This window comes from Oncorhynchus masou, chromosome 17, assembly GCF_036934945.1.
Source record: "Oncorhynchus masou masou isolate Uvic2021 chromosome 17, UVic_Omas_1.1, whole genome shotgun sequence".
Lineage (NCBI taxonomy): Eukaryota > Metazoa > Chordata > Actinopteri > Salmoniformes > Salmonidae > Oncorhynchus > Oncorhynchus masou.
The window spans coordinates 27,347,323-27,371,331 of NC_088228.1; the positions used below are offsets into that span (position 1 = coordinate 27,347,323).

General features: G+C 45.3%; 1 protein-coding gene across 1 annotated transcript in view; it reads right to left on the minus strand.

Moving 5' to 3' along the window:
* Window positions 1-24,009, minus strand: part of LOC135558784 (cadherin-2-like) — an 88,995-nt gene that overhangs the window by 26,263 nt on the left and 38,723 nt on the right. Inside the window, exons 3-4 of the mRNA XM_064992918.1 lie at window positions 8,610-8,830; window positions 589-768 (exon numbers count right to left, since the gene is read on the minus strand). Coding sequence (XP_064848990.1) covers window positions 589-768; window positions 8,610-8,830 — 401 coding nt within the window. The remainder of the gene's footprint in view (window positions 1-588; window positions 769-8,609; window positions 8,831-24,009) is intronic.

Genomic DNA, 24,009 nt, shown 5'->3' on the forward strand with positions numbered 1-24,009 from the left:
GTGTGTGTGTGTGTGTGTGTGTGTGTGTGTGTGTGTGTGTGTGTGTGTGTGTGTGTGTGTGTGTGTGTGTGTGTGTGTGTGTGTGTGTGTGTAAAAGGTAAATGGATGGGCTGGGAGTGTCCTTGAGCCCATGATAAAGCGAAGATAGTATCTCAACAGGGAAACAGGCCAATGGAGGGCTCTTTTGTAAAATTCACTGTGTTCTCTAACGCTACATCATACCAGGTTACATTCATATCGATGACCTGCCTGACTGGGAGATGGAAATCAGATATAATGGCACAGGCACTTGACCTTTCGGGGCATGTAGTAAATATGGCGGTGGATTGAGTGTTGTGGTAATGGTGGTAGAATGGGAATGGCCGGTCCAAAATCTGCTGCTGCTTCATAGAACCATGAAGCTCACATCAGAGCAATACCGTTTCCTTTGAGATTGTGGATATCTGGTGTTTGTGTGTGTGTGTGTGTGTGTGTGTGTGTGTGTGTGTGTGTGTGTGTGTGTGTGTGTGTGTGTGTGTGTGTGTGTGTGTGTGTGTGTGTGTGTGTGTGTGTGTGTGTGTGTGTGTGTGTGTGTGTGCGACATCTTACCCGGACCAGGTCCTGGGGGAACTCTCCTCTGGAGTTCTCGGGAACGTTGATTGGGGGGATGACCCAGTCTCTCTTCATGCGTTTGAGCTGGCCGATGGAGCTGCTGTCTGTCTGCCGTGATGGGAACCATATCTCCTGGAGACCCTGGGACCGAGCTGGGGCAGCTTGGATGTCCTGGGCCTGAAGGAGAGAAATAACAACAGGTTACTAACTTGACAAATCTAAGAAAAACAATGGAAACTTCAGATAGACATTGAAAACAACTAAAGCAGACACATCTAGAAACTAATGACTTGAGGTAGACTGTTTATACAGTAGCCACAAGACCAATTGTCTTTAACTACCAATGATGTGATGGAAGGAATTCAAGAGAATGTACATTCCTGCCTGACCTAAAACTGTTTTCCCAATATCATTCAATTATACCCACTAGATGACCAAATGTGGGAGCTTGTAGGAGGCTTTTTGATGTGGCCACGTTATATTTTATGATCCATTTTGACTTTGAGAATTCAGTGAAGGTTAACAAAGCCTCCATATATGTGATGACGTGTTTGAACAGCCTCTCTTTCCAGGCTTTCAGTGAGAAACAAGGCTGGGAATGAGAGTAGTGTTTGAGGTGCTTTGTCGGGGATAGTAATGCAGCCCCCAGTTAGCTTTAAATCACAGACCTCCTCTCATGTCCTGATAAAAGCATGCACACACACACACACACACACACACACACACACACACACACACACACACACACACACACACACACACACACACACACACACACACACACACACACACACACACACACACACACACACACACACACACACACACAGAGAAAGGCTTTTAAAATTGATGTGCCATCCTCCCATGGCTGTAATGAATGTGATTTGAAACAAAGGAGGATGGTACCTGCAAGCCAGACTCTAAATACCCAGATGGCTCCAATTGCCTATGCTGTTCCACAGAGAGAGACTGTTGGGAGAGATGCTGAAGCAGCGCCAGAAAAGTCACAATAACCTTGAAGGCGCCATGGTAAAAAATGAAAACAAGACGCCGGCAAACTTAGGTAGTCAAAGTCAGTGAATGACAGATGCAATTTCCCTGCTGCAGAACAGTCATGCCTCAGAAAGTCCTTTATTTACTCTCCCCTCCGCCTGTAATTACTGATCACCAATTCGTTGCACAGTATCCCAAGTACTGAAACTAGCAGAAAGTTCTCTGTGCAAACAACAAAATTAATGACTGTTTTGCCTTACAAAACGAGCCCCATCTTATGCCGCCACGGCACGCATGCCACCCCTCCCTGACGATCTACGGAGCTGTTGGAGCGTCTCCACTAATCATGTTTGAAATCCGATTATGCTGCTTTCACACATTTGAAATGCAGAGAGGCAAGCGGACAGATAGCGGGGAACATGCTTCAGAAATATCTATTACCCTATTAAACTGGAGGAGAAAGTGAGAGAGGTAATTATTTGTGACCTGGCGTCTGGAATGATGAATGGTGTGGAGGGTTTGCTTAGAAGCCTTAGCCCCAACACACATCTATCTATCTTTGGAGTGTACGGCATGTCTCTCTGCACCTTGTTGGAGTCTACCTCCATCCTCCGACTGTGTGCGTGTGTGTGTGTGTGTGTGTGTGTGTGTGTGTGTGTGTGTGTGTGTGTGTGTGTGTGTGTGTGTGTGTGTGTGTGTGTGTGTGTGTGTGTGTGTGTGTGTGTATGTGTGTTTGTGTTGTTATAGACAAATAGACAAGTACAAAATCACCCTCTCTAAGGCCTAGACTCTTTTGTTGATGTGGATGGTCTTAGCAGGGGAGGTCACTTTGATGTTAACGAGCCAATTGATTAACACTAGGACCAGCAAAGCAGTCATTTTGACAGCTCATGACTTTATTCATTTTATTACTCTGATGGAGGCATGATTTTTAACGTCATGCCCCCATCCGTCCTCGACCCTTCCTAAAATAAGTCTATTGAACCCACTGCCGCTGTTGGAATCGAAATAACACAAACAGAACTGGAGTCGTAGACGTTTTTACGAGGGCATGTCATAATTGTAGTGTTTCTCCCATTTTCCCTTCCTTCTCCCACCGGTAGGACCTGCGCTGCTCATTCATCCGACATGGAAGTTGCAGAGGCCAGTTGATAATCACCCCGATAATTGCTTCTAAAACTGAACCTAAACGGAACCAAAACGACATTAAATAAAGTATGATGGGGTAGAACGGGGTGAGTTGCAGAGCGAGAGGGAAGCGGATCATGCATAATAACTTATTCTGGGTGAATAACAGGGTGGGCCATTCTATTCTATTGGTATATTATAATTATAATCTCAGAATCTTGGTGAAGAAATTAATCATGACATCTCTATTATTCTTCTGATTCGGAACCTCAGCTAAACAATGAACCATAATCCCAACCTTGTGTGAATCTGCAGGTAGCTGACCAAAGGTCCAATGTTAGCTGTTACCTTTATTTAACTAGGCAAGTCAGTTAAGAACAAATTCTTAGTTACAATGGAGGCCTACATGTAGCTAGCTAGACTCCCTTACCCGTATGTATATATGGATAGACGCTTCTCCTTCTCTGTCACAAATGCCATGGTTGCCCTTAGTTTGAAGATGTAATACACAACAGCCTTCTATGTGTTCCCTTTTCGACTCTGTCTGCATATTTGCAATCAAACGGCAGAATCTCCTTAATTATTATACTCTAATTCCACTGATTTTATAAACTCGGTCCTCCAGAAAGTGGGGAGCAACACTTCTGCAGTTCTACGACCTGATATATTTCAAAAAAGCAGCATTAGAATGGATTACCTTCACATACTGACCAGCTCATATTATAGACGGAAGGTGCTACATGGCAGACCAATCTGAACTCATCTCTCGGCATGTCCAGCCCACTCATTATCTCAGCCAATCATGGCTAGCGGGAAGGTTGCTGTCATTTTTCTTGGCTAAACGAACTAGGCTCGTAATTTAACAAGTGTATTTCTATTTACAGATGGCATATAAGTTTGTTATTAAGGCACATGTTCCAGAATTTATTTAAAGAAAAACAAGTATGTTTACATTCAAATGGCGCTCCTGTGAAGTAGTGATGCGCGATATACGCCTAGTTTCCTGAAACAAGGAACAAATGTTTTCTGTTTCATAATTGTAACAAAGGCACTCCAGCCATGAGTAATATAAACTAATGAAAATGCTATTTTGTTATTTGAAATGGGAGAGAAATATATATATTTTAATGTTACCTAACACCTACCTGCATGAACACAACCAAATAAATATTTTAGTGATAGTATATATGAAGTGTATTAATTACACTGTTTGAATGTTTCAGTCAGAATTACAGCTAGTTAGCTTGAAGGGGATTCGTCAAGGCCCAGCGGTTCTCGTGCTAAAACATTCCCCGGGGCCGATGCGTTCGCAGCGCTCGCTAATATAGCATCTAATTGCTGATGTGATTAAGGATCGCATGATGATGATTCATGACAGCCATTGCTGATAACCAACCACACACGGCCCAATAAACCGGTGAGATATATAGTGGAGGGCTCTGAAGTCAATCAAAGATTTGGTTACTACCATGTCATCAAGTCCAAAGCCACCACTGTCAATACAGTTAAGTCAATCACATTGACACACAGCACTGACATTGACATCAATTGGCAATCAGTCTAGACTAGGCCCGCCCTCCTAAAAAAAAGCACATGCTTACTCATTTGGCTCCGCTTATTTCTATTTAAAAACAACTGTGGCCAAGCCCCTTGTTTATCTGCCCTGGACATGTGGGCATTTCCCTTTAAATGACCGACACGGGTAACTAATGATGTCATTAGCATCACATACCTGCAGGAGTCACAATGGTAAATGAGCGTCAGCAGCTAACGATGTTGTTTTCAAAACTATCACTAAATCATCCCCTGTAGAATTTTAAACCTCCACTGCTGCACTCATACTAACTACACATAACTCTCAACGGTTTTAATCTGGAGGCTTATAAAAGGCAAGTGCCTTTTATGCAGTGGTTTCGGAGAGGTGCTTTTGAAATGTACTGCTTGGGTAACTAATTTGTCCTGTATATGACTGGAGGAAGAGACAATGTATTTTCAGACTTTGTCTTTGTTGAACAAAGAGGCTCATTGTACTGTACTTAGAGGCATTCATTAACAATGAAAGTCCACAACGTAAGATCAGACAACGCTGACTTCAATAATTCAACCTAAAACAGCTCACTCACACCGGTGCAAATTGGGTTGAAAGAGAGAGAAAGGGCTGAGAACGAGCTACAGAGAAAAGGCTGGAAGAGAGAGAGAGAGAGAGAGCAAGAGTGTGAGAGAGAAAGCCTCCCAAAGAGCTTAAATGTGAGTCTGTGCTGTCTTGCCAATTAACACCATTCCACAGAATGAGAAAGAAAAACTGTCACAGATTATGGCCGTTCAATTGAACAGGAACACATAATCGAATACTGAGTATGAGGAGAGAAATACAAACCCAGCCGTTTGAGTCTCGTTTCTCCTCCTTTCCCTGTTCTCTCTCTCTCTCTCTCTCTCTCTCTGTGACACACTTCATTACATCACCACATCACATGGCCATTCTCATCTACAGCCAATCACAATGTTGACTGATGAGCACATGGTCAAGATTTAGCAATATCTGTCAAGCCCAGCGGAAGAACACTGACTGAGCGGCGGCTCTTTAAAGCCTAGAGACAGATGTTGTCTGTTGTTTGAATCACCACTAGTGATCCCCTCTGGTTGGATGATGAACATACCTCCATAACCCGCCACAAAAAGGCTGATTGAAATCAGTCTTTATGAGGAGGTATTCTGCATCAGTTGTGTGCAGAGCTGCTACCCACTGATCAGGCTGAGTATATGTTTGTGCTCCCCATTAAGTGAACACTTAAAGGTACCCGTAAAACACCAGTCTCAACGTCAACAGTGAAGAGGCGACTCCGTGATGCTGGCCTTCTAGGTAGAGTTCCTCTGTCCAGTGCCTGTGTTCTTTTGCCCATCGTAATCTTTTATTTTTATTGGCCAGTCTGAGATATGGCTTTTTCTTTGCAACTCTACCCAGAGCACCAGCATCCCGGAGTCACTTCCACTGTTGATGTTGAGACTGGTGTTTTGCAGGTACAATTTAATGAAGCTGCCAGTTGAGGACCTGTGAGGCGTCTGTTTCACAAACTAGACACTCTAATGTACTTGTCCTCTTGCTCAGTTGTGCACTGGGCATCCCACTCCTCTTTCTATTCTGGTTAGAGCCAGTTTGCGCTGTTCTGTGATGGGAGTAGTACACAGCTTTGTACCATCTTCAGTTTCTTGACAATGTCTCACATGGAATAGCCTTCAAATCTCAGAACAAGAATAGAGTGACGAGCCTGTAATCCAACCCACAAATGCTGATAATCCAGATTTTTTTATTTTTTTTTATTTCACCTTTATTTAACCAGGTAGGCAAGTTGAGAACAAGATCTCATTTAAAATTGTGACCTGGCCAAGAAAAAGCAAAGCAGTTTGACACATACAACAACACAGAGATAAACATGGAGTAAAACAAACATACAGTCAATAATACAGTAGAAAAATAAGTCTATATACGATGTGAGCAAATGTAGTGAGATAAGGGAGGCAAAGGCAAAAAAAAGGCCATGGTGGCAAAGTAAATACAATATAGCAAATAAAACACTGGAATGGTAGATTTACAGTGGAAGAATGTGCGAAGTAGAAACAGAAACAATGGGGTGCAAAGGAGCAAAATAAATAAATAAATATAGTAGGGAAAGCGGTAGTTGTCTGGGCTAAATTATAGATTGGCTATGTACAGATGCAGTAATCTGTGAGCTGCTCTGACAACTGGTGCTTAAAGCTAGTGAGGGAGATAAGTGTTTCCAGTTTCAGAGATTTTTGTAGTTTGTTCCAGTCAATGGCAGCAGAGAACTGGATGGAGAGGCACCCAAAGTAAGAATTGGTTTTGGAGGTGACCAGAGAGATATACCTGCTGGAGCGCGTGCTACAGATACTCAACTAGTCTAAAGAAGGCCAGTTTTATTGCTTTTTTAATCAGTACAAAGTTTTCAGCTGTGCTGACATAGTTGCAAAAGGGTTTTCTGATGATCAATTAGCCTTTTAAAATAATAAACTTGGATTAGCTAATGCAATGTGCCATTGGAACACGAGTGATGGTTGCTGATAATGGGCCTCTGTACACCTATGTAGATATTCCATGAAAAATCTGCCCTTTCCAGCTACAATTTGTAATTCATATCATTATCAATGTCTACACTGTATTTCTGATCAATTTTATGTTATTTTAATGGACAAAAAAATAGATTTTCTTTCAAAAACAAGGACATTTCTAAGTGACCCAAAACTTTTAAATTATTTTAAATATATATATATATATACAGTGCCATCTGAAAGTATACATATCCATTCTCTTTTTCCACATTTTGTTACGTTAGCGGTGCTGCACAGCTATTTTCAGGTCTCTCCATAGATGTTCGATCGGGTTCCAGTCCGGGCTCTGGCTGGGCTACTCAAGGACATTCAGAGACTTGTACTGAAGCAACTCCAAGTGTCTTGGCTGTGTGCTTTGGGTGTTTGTCCAGTTGGAAGGTGAACCTTCACCCAGTCTGAAGTCCAGAGCGCTCTGGAGCAGGTTTTCATCAAGGATCTGTCGGTACTTTGCTCCATTCATCTTTCCCACGATCCTGACTAGACTGCCAGTCTCTGCCGTTGAAAAACATCCCCAAAGCATGATGCTGCCACCACCACCATAGGGATGTTTCCAGGTTTCCTCCAGACATGATGCTTGACAATCAGGCAAAGAGTTCAATCTAGGTTTCATCAGACCAGAGAATCTTGTTTCGCATGTTCTAAGACTTCTTTAGGTGCCTTTGGCAAACTCCAAGCGAGCTGTCATGCGCCTTTTACTGAGGAGGGGCATCTGGCTGGCCACTCTACCATAAAGGCCTAATTGGTGGAGTCCTGCAGAGATGGTAGTCCTTCTGGAAGGTTCTCCCATCTCCACATAGAAACTCTGGAGCTCTGTCAGTGACCATTGGGTTCTTGGTCACCTGCCTGACCAAGGCCCTTCTCACCCAATTGCTCAGTTTGCCTGGGTGGCCAGCTCTTGGAAGAATTTAGGTGGTTCCAAACCTCTTACATTTAATAATGATGGTGGCACTGTGCTCTTGTTGACCTTCAATGCGGCAGAATTTTTTTGGGTACCCTTCCCCAGATCTATGATTTGACACAATCCTGTCTCGGGGCTCAAGAACGAGAAATAAGACAACTATGCATAACTATTTACCCCCCCCAAAGTCAATACTTTGTAGAGCCACCTTTAACAGCAATTACAGCTGCACGTCTCTTGAGTATGTCTCTATAAGCTTGGCACATCTAGCCACTGGGATTTTTACCCATTCTGCAGGGCAAAACTGCTCCAGCTCCTTCAAGTTGGATTGGTTCTGCTTGTGTACAGCAATCTTTAAGTCATACCACAGATTCTCAATTGGATTGAGGTCTGGGCTTTGACTATGCCATTCCGAGACATTTAAATCTTTCCCCTTAAACCACTTGAGTGTTGCTTTAGCAGTAATGCTTAGGGTCATTGTCCTGCTGGAAGGTGAACCTACATCCCAGTCTCAAATCTCTGAAAGACTGAAATAGGTTTCCCTCAAGAATTTCCCTGTATTTAGCAGCATACATCACTCCTTCAATTCTGACCAGGTTCCCAGTCCCTGACAATGAACACGTATGGACTGTACCAAAACATTAAGTTTTAAATAACGAGCCTCCATTCAGTATCGCGGAACATCTGCTACAATTTAGGGAACAAATCATCTGTTTATGCTCCTACGAGGCTAATAAGCGGAATTGGATGCAACGGCGGAATCCGAATTGGAACATTCCACGTTCCACAATGCTACTCAAAGTCACAAATAAACAACAACTATTAGAGAGAGAGGGGGTAGGAGAGAGGATGCATGTGGAGGTGTTGGACGTACCTGCTGGTCCTGGCCTACAGGGGGCGTCAGTCTCACTTTGGTCTGCCATTGCTGCTGATTGGTCTCGTCTCTGGCTACGATAACTAGGGACACTGTAGGGAGGGTGGACAAGGTCAAAGGCCTGAGGGCGTAGACGACCCCGTCAGCCTCTATCCGGAAGTCGAACGGGTTACTGCACTCGAACCGCACCAGTCCACCTCGGCCGCAGTTCACAAACTTCACTGTAAGAGAAGGAGAGGGGAAACAGAACATGAGATTGAAGCTGAGGCAACCTGGGAGCGAGAGACAGAAAGACAGCGAATAGACACTCAAACAGACAGACGGACATCCAGACTACTCCCACACCACTCACAGACTGTGTGGTATAGTCCACAAAGGTTCTCCAATTCCTCCTAAAACTCATAAATAATTTATGTCAAGCTGCACCACAAAGGTATTGTTCTAAACAGGTGCGGTAGAGAGAGAGAGAAGGAGAAAGAGAGAGAAAAAATAGAAAGGGAAGGAAAGCAAAAGGGGAGATGTGCACCCCTTGCTGAATACAACTTTGAAAGCTAAAATGGGAGTCTGTTCGATGACTGAATGTAAAGATTGTTTGTTTTAATATTAACAGGAAAAAAGGAGAAAAGAAAGAAAGGAAGCTAAAATACCAAAACATTGCACTTTAAAACTGATGTGCTAATTAGACTGTGGCTAAATGAACTGTTGGGTCTGGGTAAATAGAAGCATCAGCTTCAATAAATAAAATAATAATAATTGATTTCATTATTGTTTATTTCAGCTCAAGTCGTTGTACAGTAGCTTTCTCCCCAATGACAAACGCGGATGCTTCGCCGTGGTCGGCTAGCGATCCCAACTCTCAGGGAGTGAGAAGTGTGTGATGTTTATTTCATAAGTGTGTACACATGCACACGTACACACACAGCTGCAGTGGCACACACACACATGGCTCCTGGGAGCTCTAGTACACAGTCCCAGAGCGCTTCAGTGGCAGTGGTCTGACATCGGTTCATGTTACAAGTGAGTGACAGTGCATCTCAAACAGACTCAGGTACACAAAAACCTATGCACACGCACATGCACACATACATAAACACTTCAATATTCCAGTGCTTGTTCAGTGCCTCCTGTGTGTAAAGATTTCCCTGACAGCTCTGTTTTCTGTAGCGGTGATAGAGAACAGAGCCCAGTATACAGATAATACTGAAACTCCTTCAAGCTAAAGAGATTGTGGAGGCTGCGCCGATGCCATTTTGAATTATTAAACCAGATGTGGAATGACTTTTTAAAAAAGTGTTGAAGAAGGGTATCTAATCTCCCATTCTTGTGTAACCTTAAGGACAGAGAGCGCTATAGAGAGCTGTGACTTCAGAGGGTCTTTACATTGGAGGCACAGCAGTGTGAGGTAGTGCATTATATGTGGAGGGAGGGAGGATGAGCCCGGGCTCTGAACAGGAGCTAAGGTTTAACCCCAGGCCCTATTGCCTGGGTACTGAGAGAGGATGTTGGTGAAAAAAAGCTAAAATAGGAGCTACTATTTTTATTTTGCAGACTCGCACAGACACACACACACACATATATACAGTACACACACACACATACACACACACCGAAATACAATTTACTACCTACTAATAACCTTTCTGTGACATAGAGAATTAACACTGTCGTGCTAGGTGAACTAAAGAGAAAGCCTTTTGTGTTCGCTGGCTTCCGGCACTCGACATAATACACAAAATGTACCAGTTCCTTTCTATTCCGGAACATAAAGCACAATGGCTAAACCACCACAGCAGGAGATAGAGCAATTTTACCAATGACAAAGAATTGTGAAATTCTGAAAATTGGGCAAAGCATAAAGAGAGGGGAAAAAACATTTGCTTAGTCAGACTGTTGATTTTCACAGTGGACACAAAGGTGTCCAGTGGAGTGTACCGTACGGAATTAACCTCCATGTCCGAAAGCACACAGAAATACAGGCCTTTTTTTTTTTAAGGACATAATGTTCACACAATTATCAAAAAACTGAAAACAGAGGAGAGGAGAAAGGGACCTACAGATAAGTCAAGAGAAGATAGAAAATAAAGAAGGTTATAATTAATAAATACTATACAAGGACTGAGCCCTGTTGGGAGAAACAGTTGAAAGGGCCCTGGATGCAACCCATTACATTGTGCTAGACAGATAAAGCATCACATCTGCCAACAAAGCCACAGCATGGTACACTGGTCTGCTGCTCCTGAGGAATTGCCATTCATCTAAATATTGATGAAAAGCACACAAAGGTGTCTCAGAGAGTGGCTCGGCATTGTGGGGGAAAAAGCAAAGAGTAAACACTCTATGTAATGAAGATATACAAGATACAACGGGAGGAGAATCTATACTGGAACCAAACACACCACAGGCCTATATATTGACCATCTGCACACTGCACAGAGATGTTTTTCAAGCAACTTCATCCAATTAGTCATTTTTTGTCTTTGAACCTGGAAAGGCAGACTTCAGAGCGCTAAATGACCTTGGTTAGCTGAAGGTGTTTCCTTCCAGCCACCCGTCTGTAAATTCAAAGCCTTCAGGCAATCAACTCAACAGCAGTAGTCCGGCTGATGCTCAGACACATAGGCAGAATACAGAGAGAAGTGTCAGAACGGCTCAGCTCACAATGACAGCTTCTCAAAGGTCTACTGGGTGGATGAGACTGTATCATTAAAGGGAGAGGTGATACAATCTAATTCACACGCTCTATTGCTAATGAGGTATATTGATTGGCTGGCCGAAACACTCTTGTTTGTTGTGGCCTATAGTATCAAAGAGATGATAAGAACCTGATTAGTGTTAATATTGCTTCATCTTAATGATCATTTATGGGGCTAGTCCTGGCTAGCTGCTGAGCTGAGCCTGGTTGGTCGCTCCCAATTTAATTACAAACAAGGCTACAATGTTGCTCCCTGTGTGTTTGAGGATGTACAGTGTGTGTCTGGGAGTGTGCAATACCATGGGATAGCCCAGTGTTTCCCAAACTCGGTCCTGGGGACCCCAAGGAGTGCACATTTATTTTTTCTCCATAAAGTTTGATGATTAGCTGATTAGTTTGATTATTTTTAAGCTGTGTATTACTAAGGCAAAAACCAAAACGTTGGGCCCCGAGGACCGAGTTTTGGAAACTCTGGGTTAGCCTGTATTTGATTGCAGTGGTTTCCCTGTGAGCCTTTGTGGCACTGAAGCCTGTTGTTGGAATGCTGAGCTCCAGTTCTCTAGCTCAGTCTGAGATTTGGCCATGTGAACACCTCTGGGAGGCCCTTCAGCAACCAGGCGCCATGGCAATCGCTGTGCAAATTCTCAGCAGGCAGCACAAATTCCAATAATAATGAATGGGGATGTCCACCGTGTGTCTATTCATTTATCAGCCCGAAACTCCCATAGCCTATAGAAGACAGGAGCAGCATTTACTAACCCTGGATGTTCCAGTTTATCTATATCTAGATTTATCGTCTCCCCAAGGTATAACGAAACTTAAAGAGATCCTTGCTGACACCACCACCACCAGCACCACAACCTATTAGACATGTCGTCATGGCCACAGGGCCAGGGAAATAAAGGTCTTTGGTTTGGACATAAACGCCGATGCAGCAGAGAGAGGGGTATATACTGCTGTTGTTAGGGGGGAAGAACACAGGCCAGTCAGCAGAAAGTCCAGTCCAACTAATGCCCCTTGCCGGGACACAGAATTACCTCCGACTCAACAAGCCCATTCACAGGCTTATAGAAACCCCCGCAGCTGACTAGCAACACAAAAAAATAAAACAGCTAACTTCCCCAAAGTGCCACTCTTTTGTCTGTCTCCATCCTTTGGTGTCACTAACAGACAAGCACAACTACAGAGAGCAGATAGAGGGGGTGGGGAAGAGAGAGCGAGAGAGAGAGAGAGAGAGAGAGAGAGAGAGATACTACATTTTCTTAATTTGCAGCGTTCTAGAGAACTGTCACACGGGACAGCAGTTTTTTTTAAGACCTAAAATACAGTATCTCATTCTCATGCAGCCTACCTCACAACGGGAGCACATAAAGAGGTCGTCTGTCGTAGCCTAACGTCGAGACAGTACATAAAATATTTCATAGTCTTTACCTTTTTATGCCTGTCTGCCAATCCAATATAGTGGCACTAAGTTAGTAAAAAGCTGGTCCCTGTAATGTGCTGTAAATGTGTCAAGACTGATTACCTCGCGGCCTCCCGGGTGGCGCAGTGGTTAAGGGCGCTGTACTGCAGCGCCGGCTGTGCCACCCGGGACTATGTGCCACCAGAGACCCTGGGTTTGCGTAACCGGCCGTGACCGGGAGGTCCGTGGGGTGACGCACAATTGGCCTAGGGTTGACCGGTAGGGATATCCTTGTGCGCAGTGCGCGCTAACCAAGTGTTTTCTCCGACACATTGGTGTGGCTGGCTTCCAGGTTGGATGCAGGCTGTGTTAAGAAGCAGTGCGGCTTGGTTGGGTTGTGTATCGGAGGACGCATGACTTTCAACCTTCGTCTCTCCCGAGCCCGTACGGGAGTTGTAGCGATGAGACAAGATAGTAGCTATTAAACAATTGGATACCACGAAATTGGGGAGAAAAGGGGTAAAATTCAACAACAACAAAAAACACACACACAAAAAAAAGACTGAGCACCTCGTCATGTAGTTCGTCCTGATATTACCATTATTCATCTCCAGATAGTGATGTCACTGACAGGTGTAAAATACTCAGCATAGGTGTTTCATCAGTCGCCTGGCAGAAATGCAGAGCTCCAGAGATAATCCCAGCGGGCAAATGCCAGGACGCCACTGATACAAATGCATTATCATGAACACAGATCACCAAATCGAGTTCATGCTCTAACACTGGGCATAGATGGCTGCACTGGAGATGAGACAATGCCATATATCACATAGGCTCTAAATGAACTGTGCTCAGCGGAATGTACATTGTTTACAAGATGGTGGCTAAGCTGAAACTTGGCTAGGTCACATGCCGGTGCCTCAATTAAAATCAAAGTGCTAAAAAAGACACTCTACGTGAAAATGAAATAGTGGCTAAATGAATAAACGGCAATTTGGCATCAAGTTTGAGGCCACAAAACATTTATTTTCTGAAACATTTGGCATGAAATTAGGACTTTCTGCTATTGCACAATATTCTGTCCTATAATTGTCCAATTATTATATAAAAAGTGAAAGTAACACCATACTGATGCTTTTGAAGTATCATAGCTTGATACTACCCATACGTATGCATGCCTGTGTACTTCCTTCCCATTTAGGTGGTGTTTAAGCTTTTCCTCTGAATACATGTTCTATACCCTCAAGGGTAATATGCCATTTTAGCTGGTTAGCCTTTGGCTTTTTATGTCAAAGCTTTTTTCCCATCTTAAGAATCCCATTCATTCTGTGGACATGAGGCTCAAACAGAAATGTCCTTGCGATGAGTAGCAGGGAACTCTTGAGGGAAAGTAAACAGTTTACAGTTGATGTCTGGATGTTAGAATGACAAGGCTGGTCTTTGCCAGACTGGGGCCCTGCTTGTAGCGGTATTGCTAATGCATAGAACTTCAAACGTCACAGAGAACCATGTGTTAAAGGCTCTGCCTAAAATATGTACAGGATTCGCAAACAGAGAAACATGGAGAAATGTCGACTTGGCCCCACTAATGTCTTTCTGCAAAATAAACGTGTGAAAAGGAAAAAGGGTATCAAAGTCATACGGGCTACGCCATAGGAAGCAGCCGTACTTTCTTATGGTGACCAACTCCCACGACAATGATGTGTTATTGCAGAGGACGTAGCACCGGCCCTGAAACCGAGGCTTCAGTTAAAGACTGAAAACACACTACCAAATTGCATTGATACCACCTTTCTTTACCATGCACGCCCACACTGGCACAAACACTCTCGGAGACACAACCAGCACAAGCAGCATTATCATAGCAGCTAGCAGCGATATCCCATGCAGGTCCTTTTCAATCTCAGATAAACTGACCTATGGGCTCTCTGGATATGCTAAACGGACCCCTTGCCCTGAGGGAATAAAACAGCCCTGTTCCATAAATGAGGTTCTCTGCTGTTCTCCTTTCTCTTAACACTTAGCATTTCTCTCACGCCAGCACATGACCACTGGCTCTCCCGGGAGCCAGCGGACTTGTGTGACAGTGAATGTATTGGGAGGACAATAACAAGGTAAGACGATCGACTCCACGCCAGTGCCCAACAGTCACCTCCATTTCATTCACAGAGCGGGAGATGCAGATCGCTTCTCTGGATCGGGCCCATTAAAGTACAAAGTCCCTGTGTTGTTTGGTCGAACCTGGAAAATTAGCCTTCGCTATCTCATCGTCAAATAAGTGCCTTTAATTCTCATTTCATTCTCATTGACTGGGGGTGTTTTTCTGTACGGAATCAGAAGGACGTTCGCTGTTGTGTTCTAATTGCTATGTTCTACAGCTAGAATGTAGAAATTAGCCATAGTCATCTCCTTGTTAGGTTCATCATCATATGAGGACCTCTTATTATGAAGGCTGAAGAGCTTTTGAAGATATCTTAGTCACTGAATGAAATGCTGTCTGTTAGCTGCTGCTAGAGGGAACATTATTTGAAAGAAAACGGGTTAGTGTGAAAAGAGATATCAAGTATTCAGATGTTCAACAGTCTTTGTTTGGTAAATGAGATGATTCTAGTGTGTTTTTCGGTGTCACAGGAGCCTAGCCTAGCGTCTAGCTGGATTACTGTGTCATCGGAGCCAAGAGCTGATAATGGCTAAGCTACATCCTTCTTTACTTATCAGCAACATAGCTACTGGGATTTGGGTTCTGCGAGCAGAGCGATCAGGACTGCCGTTTGATACAGCGTTTCAGGCTTAAAGGAGGGTATTAAACTGACCACGTTATTAAAAGGGTGTCAAATAGCTCTCAACAGCTCTTTATGAAGACTTTAACATGGCTAGCTAGTAGCTAACTCCATGGTAATACATACAGGTAAATGGAGTCTCAGATCAACATAAAAATATGATATTTGAACAGCTAGGAAGCTAACACTTCTTAACACTGTCTTTCACTCTGCTTAGTAGTGTCCTGAGTTTGTGTGAAACGGTCAGATCATGTGTTGAAGGAAAAATATCCACTCCTTTGAAGGAAATCACCAGCAGCATCACATAACCTCGAGCATATTTTACACCTCCTTCACATTCTCTGGGATCAAAGGGAGATAATGAAAACCTGTTTCTTTGAAGAATTAAAATGGTCGTTTTAACTGTAAAAGCGTGACGAGGATAACGGAAGGGTCAGTGTGTGTGTCCATATAAAACCTGTCACGTCCTGACCTTAGTTCCTTTTTTATGTCTCTGTGTTAGTTTGGTCAGGGCATGACTTGGGGTGGGCATTCTATGTTTTGTATTCTATGTTTGTGTTTCTGTGTTTGTGTCACGTTCTGACCTTAATTTCCTTTGTTTTGTCATTATTTAGTATGATCAGGGCGTGAGTTGGGGTGGGCAGTCTATGTTTGTTTTTCTATGATTTGGGTATTTCTATGTGTGTTTGTGGGTGATTGTTCCTGTCTCTGTGTTTGCACCAGATAGGGCTGGTTTTGGTTTTCCACGTTTATTGTTTTGTAGTGTTCGTGTTTATCTTTTTTTTTATTAAACATGAATCAATATAACCACGCTGCGTTTTGGTCCGCCTCTCCTTCAAGTAAAGAAAACCGTTACAGAATCAGCAGCAGGAGCAGCACGAGGAGGAATGGACATGGGAGGATGAGTTAGATGGTAAAGGACCCTGGGCACAGCCTGGAGAATATCGCCACCCCAAAGAAGAGCTGGAGGCGGGGAAGGCGGAGAGACGCTGGTATGAAGAGGCAGCACGGCGGCGTGGATGGAAGCCCAAGAGTCAGCCCCAAAAATGTCTTGGGGGGGAGGCACACATGAAGTGTGGCGAAGCCAGGTAGGAGACCTGCACCAACTTCCTGTGCTTACCGGGGGGCTGGAGAGACCGGGCAGGCACCGTGTTATGCTGTGAAGCGCACGGTGTCCCCAGTGCGGGTGCATAGCCCGGTGCGGTACATTTCAGCTCCGCGTATCGGCCGGGCTAGAGTGGGCATCGAGCCAAGTGCCATGAAGCCAGCTCTACGCATCTGGTCCCCAGTGCGTCTCCTTGGTCCGGCTTACATGGCACCAGCCTTGCGCATGGTGTCCCCGGTTCGCCTGCATAGCCCAGTGCGGGCTATTCCACCTCGCCGCACTGGCAGGGCGACCGGGAGCATGCAACCAGGTAGGGTTGGGCAGGCTCGGTGCTCAAGAGCTCCAGTGCGCCTGCACGGTCCGGTCTATTCGTCACCACCTCCTCATTCCAGTGCTGCCAGAGCCTTCCTCTCCAGCGTTGCCGGAGCTTCCCGTCTGCCCAGCGCCATCTGAGCTACCCGCCTGCCCAGCGCCATCAGAGTCGCCAGTCTGCCCAGCGCCGCCTGAGCCACCCGTCTGCCCAGCGCCGCCAGTGCCGCCAGTCTGCCCAGCGCCGCCAGTGCCACCAGTCTGCCCAGCGCCGCCAGTGCCGCCAGTCTGCAAGGAGCCGCCAGTGCCGCCAGTCCACAAGGGGCCGCCAGTGCCGCCAGTCAGCCAGGGGCCGCCAGTCAGCCAGGGGCCGCCAGTCAGCCAGGGGCCGTCAGAGCCCCTCAGCCCAGAGTCGCCAGAGCCCCTCAGCCCAGAGCCCCCGCCCCTCTGTCCAGAGCCCCCGCCCCTCTGTCCAGAGCTTCCACCCCTCTGTCCAGAGCTTCCGCCCCTCTGTCCAGAGCTCCCGCCCCTCTGTCCAGAGCTCCCGCCCCTCTGTCCAGAGCTTCCGCCCCTCTGTCCAGAGCTTCCGCCCCTCTGTCCCGAGCTGCCCCTCTGTCCCGAGCTGCCCCTCAGTCCAGTGGGGTCATTTAGTAGGGTCACCGTGGTTAGGAGGCAACGGAGGCGGACAAGAAGGCGGACTAAGACGTTGGTGAAGTGGGGTCCGCGTCCTGCGCCAGAGCCGCCACCGCGGACAGACGCCCACCCAGACCCTCCCCTATAGGTTAAGGTTTTGCGGCCGGAGTCCGCACCTTTGGGGGGGGGGGGTACTGTCACGTTCTGACCTTTATTTCCTTTGTTTTGTCATTATTTAGTATGATCAGGGTGTGAGTTGGGGTGGGCAGTCTATGTTTGTTTTTCTATGATTTGGGTATGTCTATGTTTCGGCCTAGTATGGTTCTCAATCAGAGGCAGGTGTCATTAGTTGTCTCTGATTGAGAATCATACTTATGTAGCCTGTGTTTCACTGTGTGTTTGTGGGTGATTGTTCCTGTCTCTGTGTTTGCACCAGATAGGGATGTTTTTGGTTTTCCATGTTTATTGTCTTGTAGTATTTGTGTTTATCTTTTTTTTATTAAACATGAATCAATATAACCACGCTGCATTTTGGTCCGCCTCTCCTTCAAGTAAAGAAAACCGTTACAGTTTAGCCTAGTATGGTTCCCAATCAGAGGCAGATGTTGATTGAGAACCATACTTTGGCAGCCTGTTTTCCCACTATGATTTGTGGGTAGTTGTTTTCTGTCTTTGTATTAGTTACCAGACGGAACTGTTTCGGTTGTTCTTCTTGTTTACTTTATTTTGTAGTGTTCAGTTTAGTTGAATAAAATGACGAACACTTACCACGCTGCATATTGGTCCGATCCTTCCAAACTCCTCCTCAGAAGAGGAGGAAAACCGTTACAGAACTACCCAGCAAAAAAGGACCAAGCAGCGTGGTAACCAGGAGCAGAGGGTTCTGGACTCCTGGACTTGGAAGGACATTCTAGACGGCAAGGGATCCTACACATGGGAGGAGATCATGGCTGGTAGAGATGGACTCCCATGGGAACAGGTGGAGGCAGCCAGGAGAGAGGAGGCAGCAGGAAAAGGGAACCGCCGATACGAGGGAACACGGCTGGCAAGGAAGCCTGAGAGGCAGCCCCCCCCAAAATTTGGGCAAGGAAGCCTGAGAGGCAGCCCCCCCCCAAAATTTGGGAGGGGGCACACAGGGAGTGTGGCACACAGGGAGTGTGGCAGAGTCAGGTAGGAGACCTGAGCCAACCGCCCGTGCTTACCATGGCGGGCGTCGTACTGGTCAGGCACCGTTATGCGGTGGAGCGCACGGTGTCCCCAGTACACATTCTTAGCCCGGTGCGCTACATCCCAGCTCCCCGCATCTGCCGGGCTAGGGTGAGGATCCAGCCAGGGCGGATGTTGCCAGCCCTGCTCTCCAGGCAGCCAGTGCGTCTCCTCGGGCCAGGATATCCTGCGTCAGCTCTGCGCACTGTGTCTCCAGTGTATCTGCACAGCCCAGTGCGTCCTGTGCCTGCGCCCCGCACGTGCTGGAGTCGCCCTTCACTCCGGCGCTGCCAGAATCTCCCGTCTATTCGGGGCCCGCTGCAAGGGTCCCCAGTTCGAGGTCGGCGGCGAGGGTCGACTGTGGTGGAGTGGGGTCTACAACCCGCGGCAGAGCCGGCACCACGGACAGATGCCCACCCAGACCCTCCCCTATGGGTTTAGGTTTTGTGAGTCCGCACCTTTGGGGGTGGGGGGGGGGGGTACTGTCACATCCTGACCTTAGTTCCTTTTTTATGTCTCTGTGTTAGTTTGGTCAGAGCGTGAGTTGGGGTGGGCATTCTATGTTTTGTATTCTATGTTTGTATTTCTGTGTTTGGCCTGGTACGGTTCCCAATCAGAGGCAGCTGTTTATCGTTGTCTCTGATTGAGAACCATACTGAGGCAGCCTGTTTTCTCACTATGATCTGTGGGTAGTTGTTTTCTGTCTATGTATTAGTTACCAGACGGAATTGTTTCGGTTGTTCTTTTTGTTTACTTTATATTGTAGTGTTCAGTTCAGTTTAATAAAATGACGAACACTTACCACGCTGCATATTGGTCCGATCCTTCCTACTCCTCCTCAGAAGAGGAGGAAAACCGTTACAAAACCATTGTAACCTCTCCTCCTCCCGTTGGCATCTGACTGTAGCTGGCTGGGCCGACAATGCCCAGACACCTCTAGACAACGTTAAATCAAAGTTATTAGAAATAAAACCATTGAACTTTGGGACTATAATTGATTCCTTTAACCTTGCCTTCCCCCTCTCATAAAGGTCATTCAATTTTAATTGTGCTTCCCTTGTTCAATTTTAACTGCTGAACATTGCTCACTCTGCCCAATCGCCACCGTCCGCCTTCCAAGGGAGGGAGGGAGGGCAGTGAAAAGATATCTATGTGCGGTTAGATGCCAGAGGGGCAGCTCCTAAGATGCCTTTTTCAAAATCTGATTGTGAATAATAAGCCACTTTCCATGACGACATTCATTGTACCGTACTGCAGCATCGTGTATAACAGAGGCCATTTCCCACTGACCTTACAGTGGGGGAAAACACATTTGCCCAATGTTACACTGCTTTCTGCATCCATTTCAAATGGGCTGTGCCATTACAGAACTTCTGATCATTTGACACATGCCAGCTCTGGAATAGAAGGGTGGGAACAATGCAGGAAACACTGTGCCATCATATACAATATAAACACAATTTTGCCCAAAGTAATGTATGTGATATGAACTTGTTTAGATTCACTGTCGACATAATATGATGATATTATATCACAAAACATTTCAAAACAAACATACAGACTCACACAGCAGAAATAGAGCCAACTGTATCTCTCACAGTCACAGACACACTTGCAACAGTGACATCCAATTTTCAAAAACAATGTAAGTGAAATGCTTTCACTCTTAACGCTGTCCTGAAATACCTGAAAACACCTCCTGAAAACCACTCTGGCACAGTAGAAGGGCAATTACTGAGTCCTCTCAGTTTGAGCAACATGGTAAAAGCAGGCCAAACATGTCATATACCTGTATAAGACCTTACATTTAATGTGCCAGTACTACAACTGCATCATCCACTCAGAACATGGGGCTCTCACATTTCCATTTGGACGAGATTCGGAGAATAAAGAGAACCTTGAAAGGAGAAGGGCAGCCATCAACCTTGTCATCATCAGCCAATCATTTTGAACCCTGGTGAGGAAGGCTGGGTCAAGGGCTAGAAATGGAGCCAGTCAGAGAGAGGGAACATATTTCTGCTGGCTACATGGCTGGATCACGAGGGGGCTGACCATTAAAGTGCCTGAGTGCAACCTGTAATGGGGCATTAGCCGGGGCTTTTGATCTGAAACTGAGGGCTTCAAAGCCATTCATTTTACCCTCTTGATCATTTCTGTCAGAATGCCTTTGTTATATATATAAAAAAAAAAAAACTCTGTGTCAGAGAGAAAAACCCAATGATAGAGTGAGTTGGTAGGTCTCCACTGTGGGCATGTTCATGGAGACTCATAAGATGTTTTAATTATCCCTCCAGCGCAACGGAAAGGTGGCTGTTGACAGGGTTGTTCCTCCCAGCAGGACCAGGCTGGCTAGCCTCAGCTAAAATGACACACACAAAAAATCAACCGCTCAATTCAATTGTTTTGATTCACTATCGACAGTGGCATGTGGCTGAAACGAACACTGATCAATAGGTTGAACCCACTCAAAGGTTCAGATCTTCTGATTGAGGGGTAACATTGTCATAAATAACACCCTGAGAGACACGTAGAAGGACAACGGTATACCTGCTGTCAGAAAGTATAGCTAACACTGCCGTGGCAGAAGTAGAACATAGCATTTGGATTCGGCTGAGGCATCTGCACGCTCAAACAGACATGATTTGCATCGCCACCCAATTCAAATGACCTCTCAGCACAGCAGCTTGTTGGGAGATATTCTGTTGGGGTGTGGAGACGGACAGACTGGCGTTGAGCAGCATTTCAGAAAGTCCATTCAGTGAGTGTGTAAATTGTCAAACAATGTGCCTTTTCACTCATTCCAGCCAATAACCCATCCCCAAGTATTGCCACGTCTCTGCCAAGTTTCAGGCACTACGCCTCTCAGCTGCTTGACATGGGTGAGCTACTGAGCTTCACTTGACAATGAAATCGTTAAGGATGGGAAGGGAGCAATTAACTGTTTGTCAAGTCATTTATGTTTGAAGGCCTTTAGAGTGTTGAATTAAATCAAACTGGACTTGCCATCATTTCTGTGGTGGTTTGGAGTGGGATTTACACCACTTATAAAACAGAGTGGTGAATATAAAACAGAGGTTTAGCAAAGCTAACAAGAGAGAAAAGCTCTTGACTAGAAAAATGCGACATCATTTGAATAGTCATCATAAAGTGATTGAGAGCTTGTGATGATCAAATAATGAATACCTCTATGTATATAGATGACTACGTTCTAAATAAATGGGAGAAAAAGCGAGCACAAAGCAGCACCGTGACAATGCAGGATAAAGATCCCAAATCATAGAGAGCAATACAACTCTGATTAGTTAGGGACAAAGGCCTTCCGATTCGAAAGTAAAGAGTAAGAAGACAAAGGAGATTTCCCAGGAGCTCCGTGAGAGAGAGAGAGAGAGGGAGAGAGAGAGAGAGAGAGAGAGAGAGGGGGGGGGGGGGGCATTTGTACGTTATCAATTCGGATAAAATTAAGACTCCTGTACATTTGGGCGTGATTAAATTCCGACAAATTGTCCAACCTCCTGCGCTTGTGCTCGACATACAGTTCATTAAACAACGCAGTCTCGGAGCCAGCCAGCCAGCCAGCCAGCCAGCTCCATCCACCACAAATAATAAGCGTCACGCATGACAGAGGGACCACACGTTTGTTGGCCCCGTAATCACACACATGACACGCCCGCGCATATCTACACACCACAGGCCTAACACAGCCAGATGAATCCGTGGGCCTGTGAATTGCACTGTCTACAAGTGTTAATTCTTATTATAAGTGTCTTATAATCCTGTAATAGTATCTCATTACATAGAAAAACACATTTCAGTCCCCCAGTCCGACATCGGTGTTGAGTAACGACACAGACAGACTGCCACTCCCTGTTAGCCTACACAGTAGCATGAGGATCAAGACGCTCGGACAGAACACAATGAATATTCCCAATTACATGCACTAGTACCCACTATCTGTTCAACTTGTCATTTGCAGACAAGTCTTCAGATGTCAAGGCAGTCTGTCCCTTGGATATAACTCTAAAAAACACTTAGATTTAACAAACAGACTACAGATGTAGGATCTTAATTTGAGAGTTTGCTACAGCAGGAAAATAATCCGGCAGCAACAGGAAATGTGAATTATCATGTGGATTATAATTAATGGACATTTTTGTAGGGGTTGGGGGTGGGAATGGTTAAGTGGAAACGTCAGAAGCCTTTTTAAACCTCAAATACACTGCAAGTGTACATTTCCTCCACTGCAGACAAGTTCTCATGCAACATAGTGATCAAATTAAGATCTTGTAGGCAATATTACAAATCCAATCAATACTATGTTGGGTGCTGTTCTATGTCATAAATGAGATTCCACCAAAACCTAACTTGTCCATAGTAAGAGAAAATAAAAAATAACATGCTTCATGTCTTTAGAGTGGTGTATTTATTGCCCGACGACATACTGAATTGAATTTTGACTGCTCTACTTATCGCTACATAGATTCAGTCTGGGACTTCCATCGTAGAAGTTGTTTCTGCTGACGTCAAAGTTAGGGGGGTTGTACAAAACAAGTCATCCGCGAACGGATGGTCTCTAACCAGAGTATTAAACCAAATTACTATATCCAAAATGCTGCTTTACCCATCGGTTTCTGGCACCAATCAAACTGGTTTGAATGTGTTCACATAGGAGAAGTTGTTGGGGAGGAAATCAAATCCAGACTCATCTTGGAGAAGAAACGTAAGTAGGCGTGGCATTTGGCCAGAGCGAAGTGGATTTGTAGCCAGGCAAGTGCATTTAGGCTACCTTTAACAATGTGCCCAAGAAAGAAAACTCAGAAAAATACAATGAAATTGTGCCCAGTGAAATGACGTTGAACAAACAAGGAATAGACGTTGAATTGACATCTGGGCCCAGTGGGTCTGGAGAAGACCAGAATAAGATAACTAATAGTCTTCATAGTATGCTCCTCTCTCTTGATTGATTTACTAAGGCTAAGGAAAACGCGCTCAGATAAACTGTCACGCCCGGATCTGTTTCACATGTCCTTGTACTTGTCTCCAACCCGCTCCAGGTGTCACTTATCCCCTGGGTATTTTTACCTGTGTTTTCTGTCTGTCTGTGCCAGTTCGTCTTGTTTGTTCAAGCCAACCAGTGTTTTGTTTCTCGCCCTCCTGGTTTTGACCCCTGCCTGTCCGGAACCGCCAGCCTGACCACTCTGCCTGACCCTGAGCCTGCCTGCCATCGTGTACCTTTGCCCCTACTCTGGATTACCAACCTCTGCCTGACCTGACCC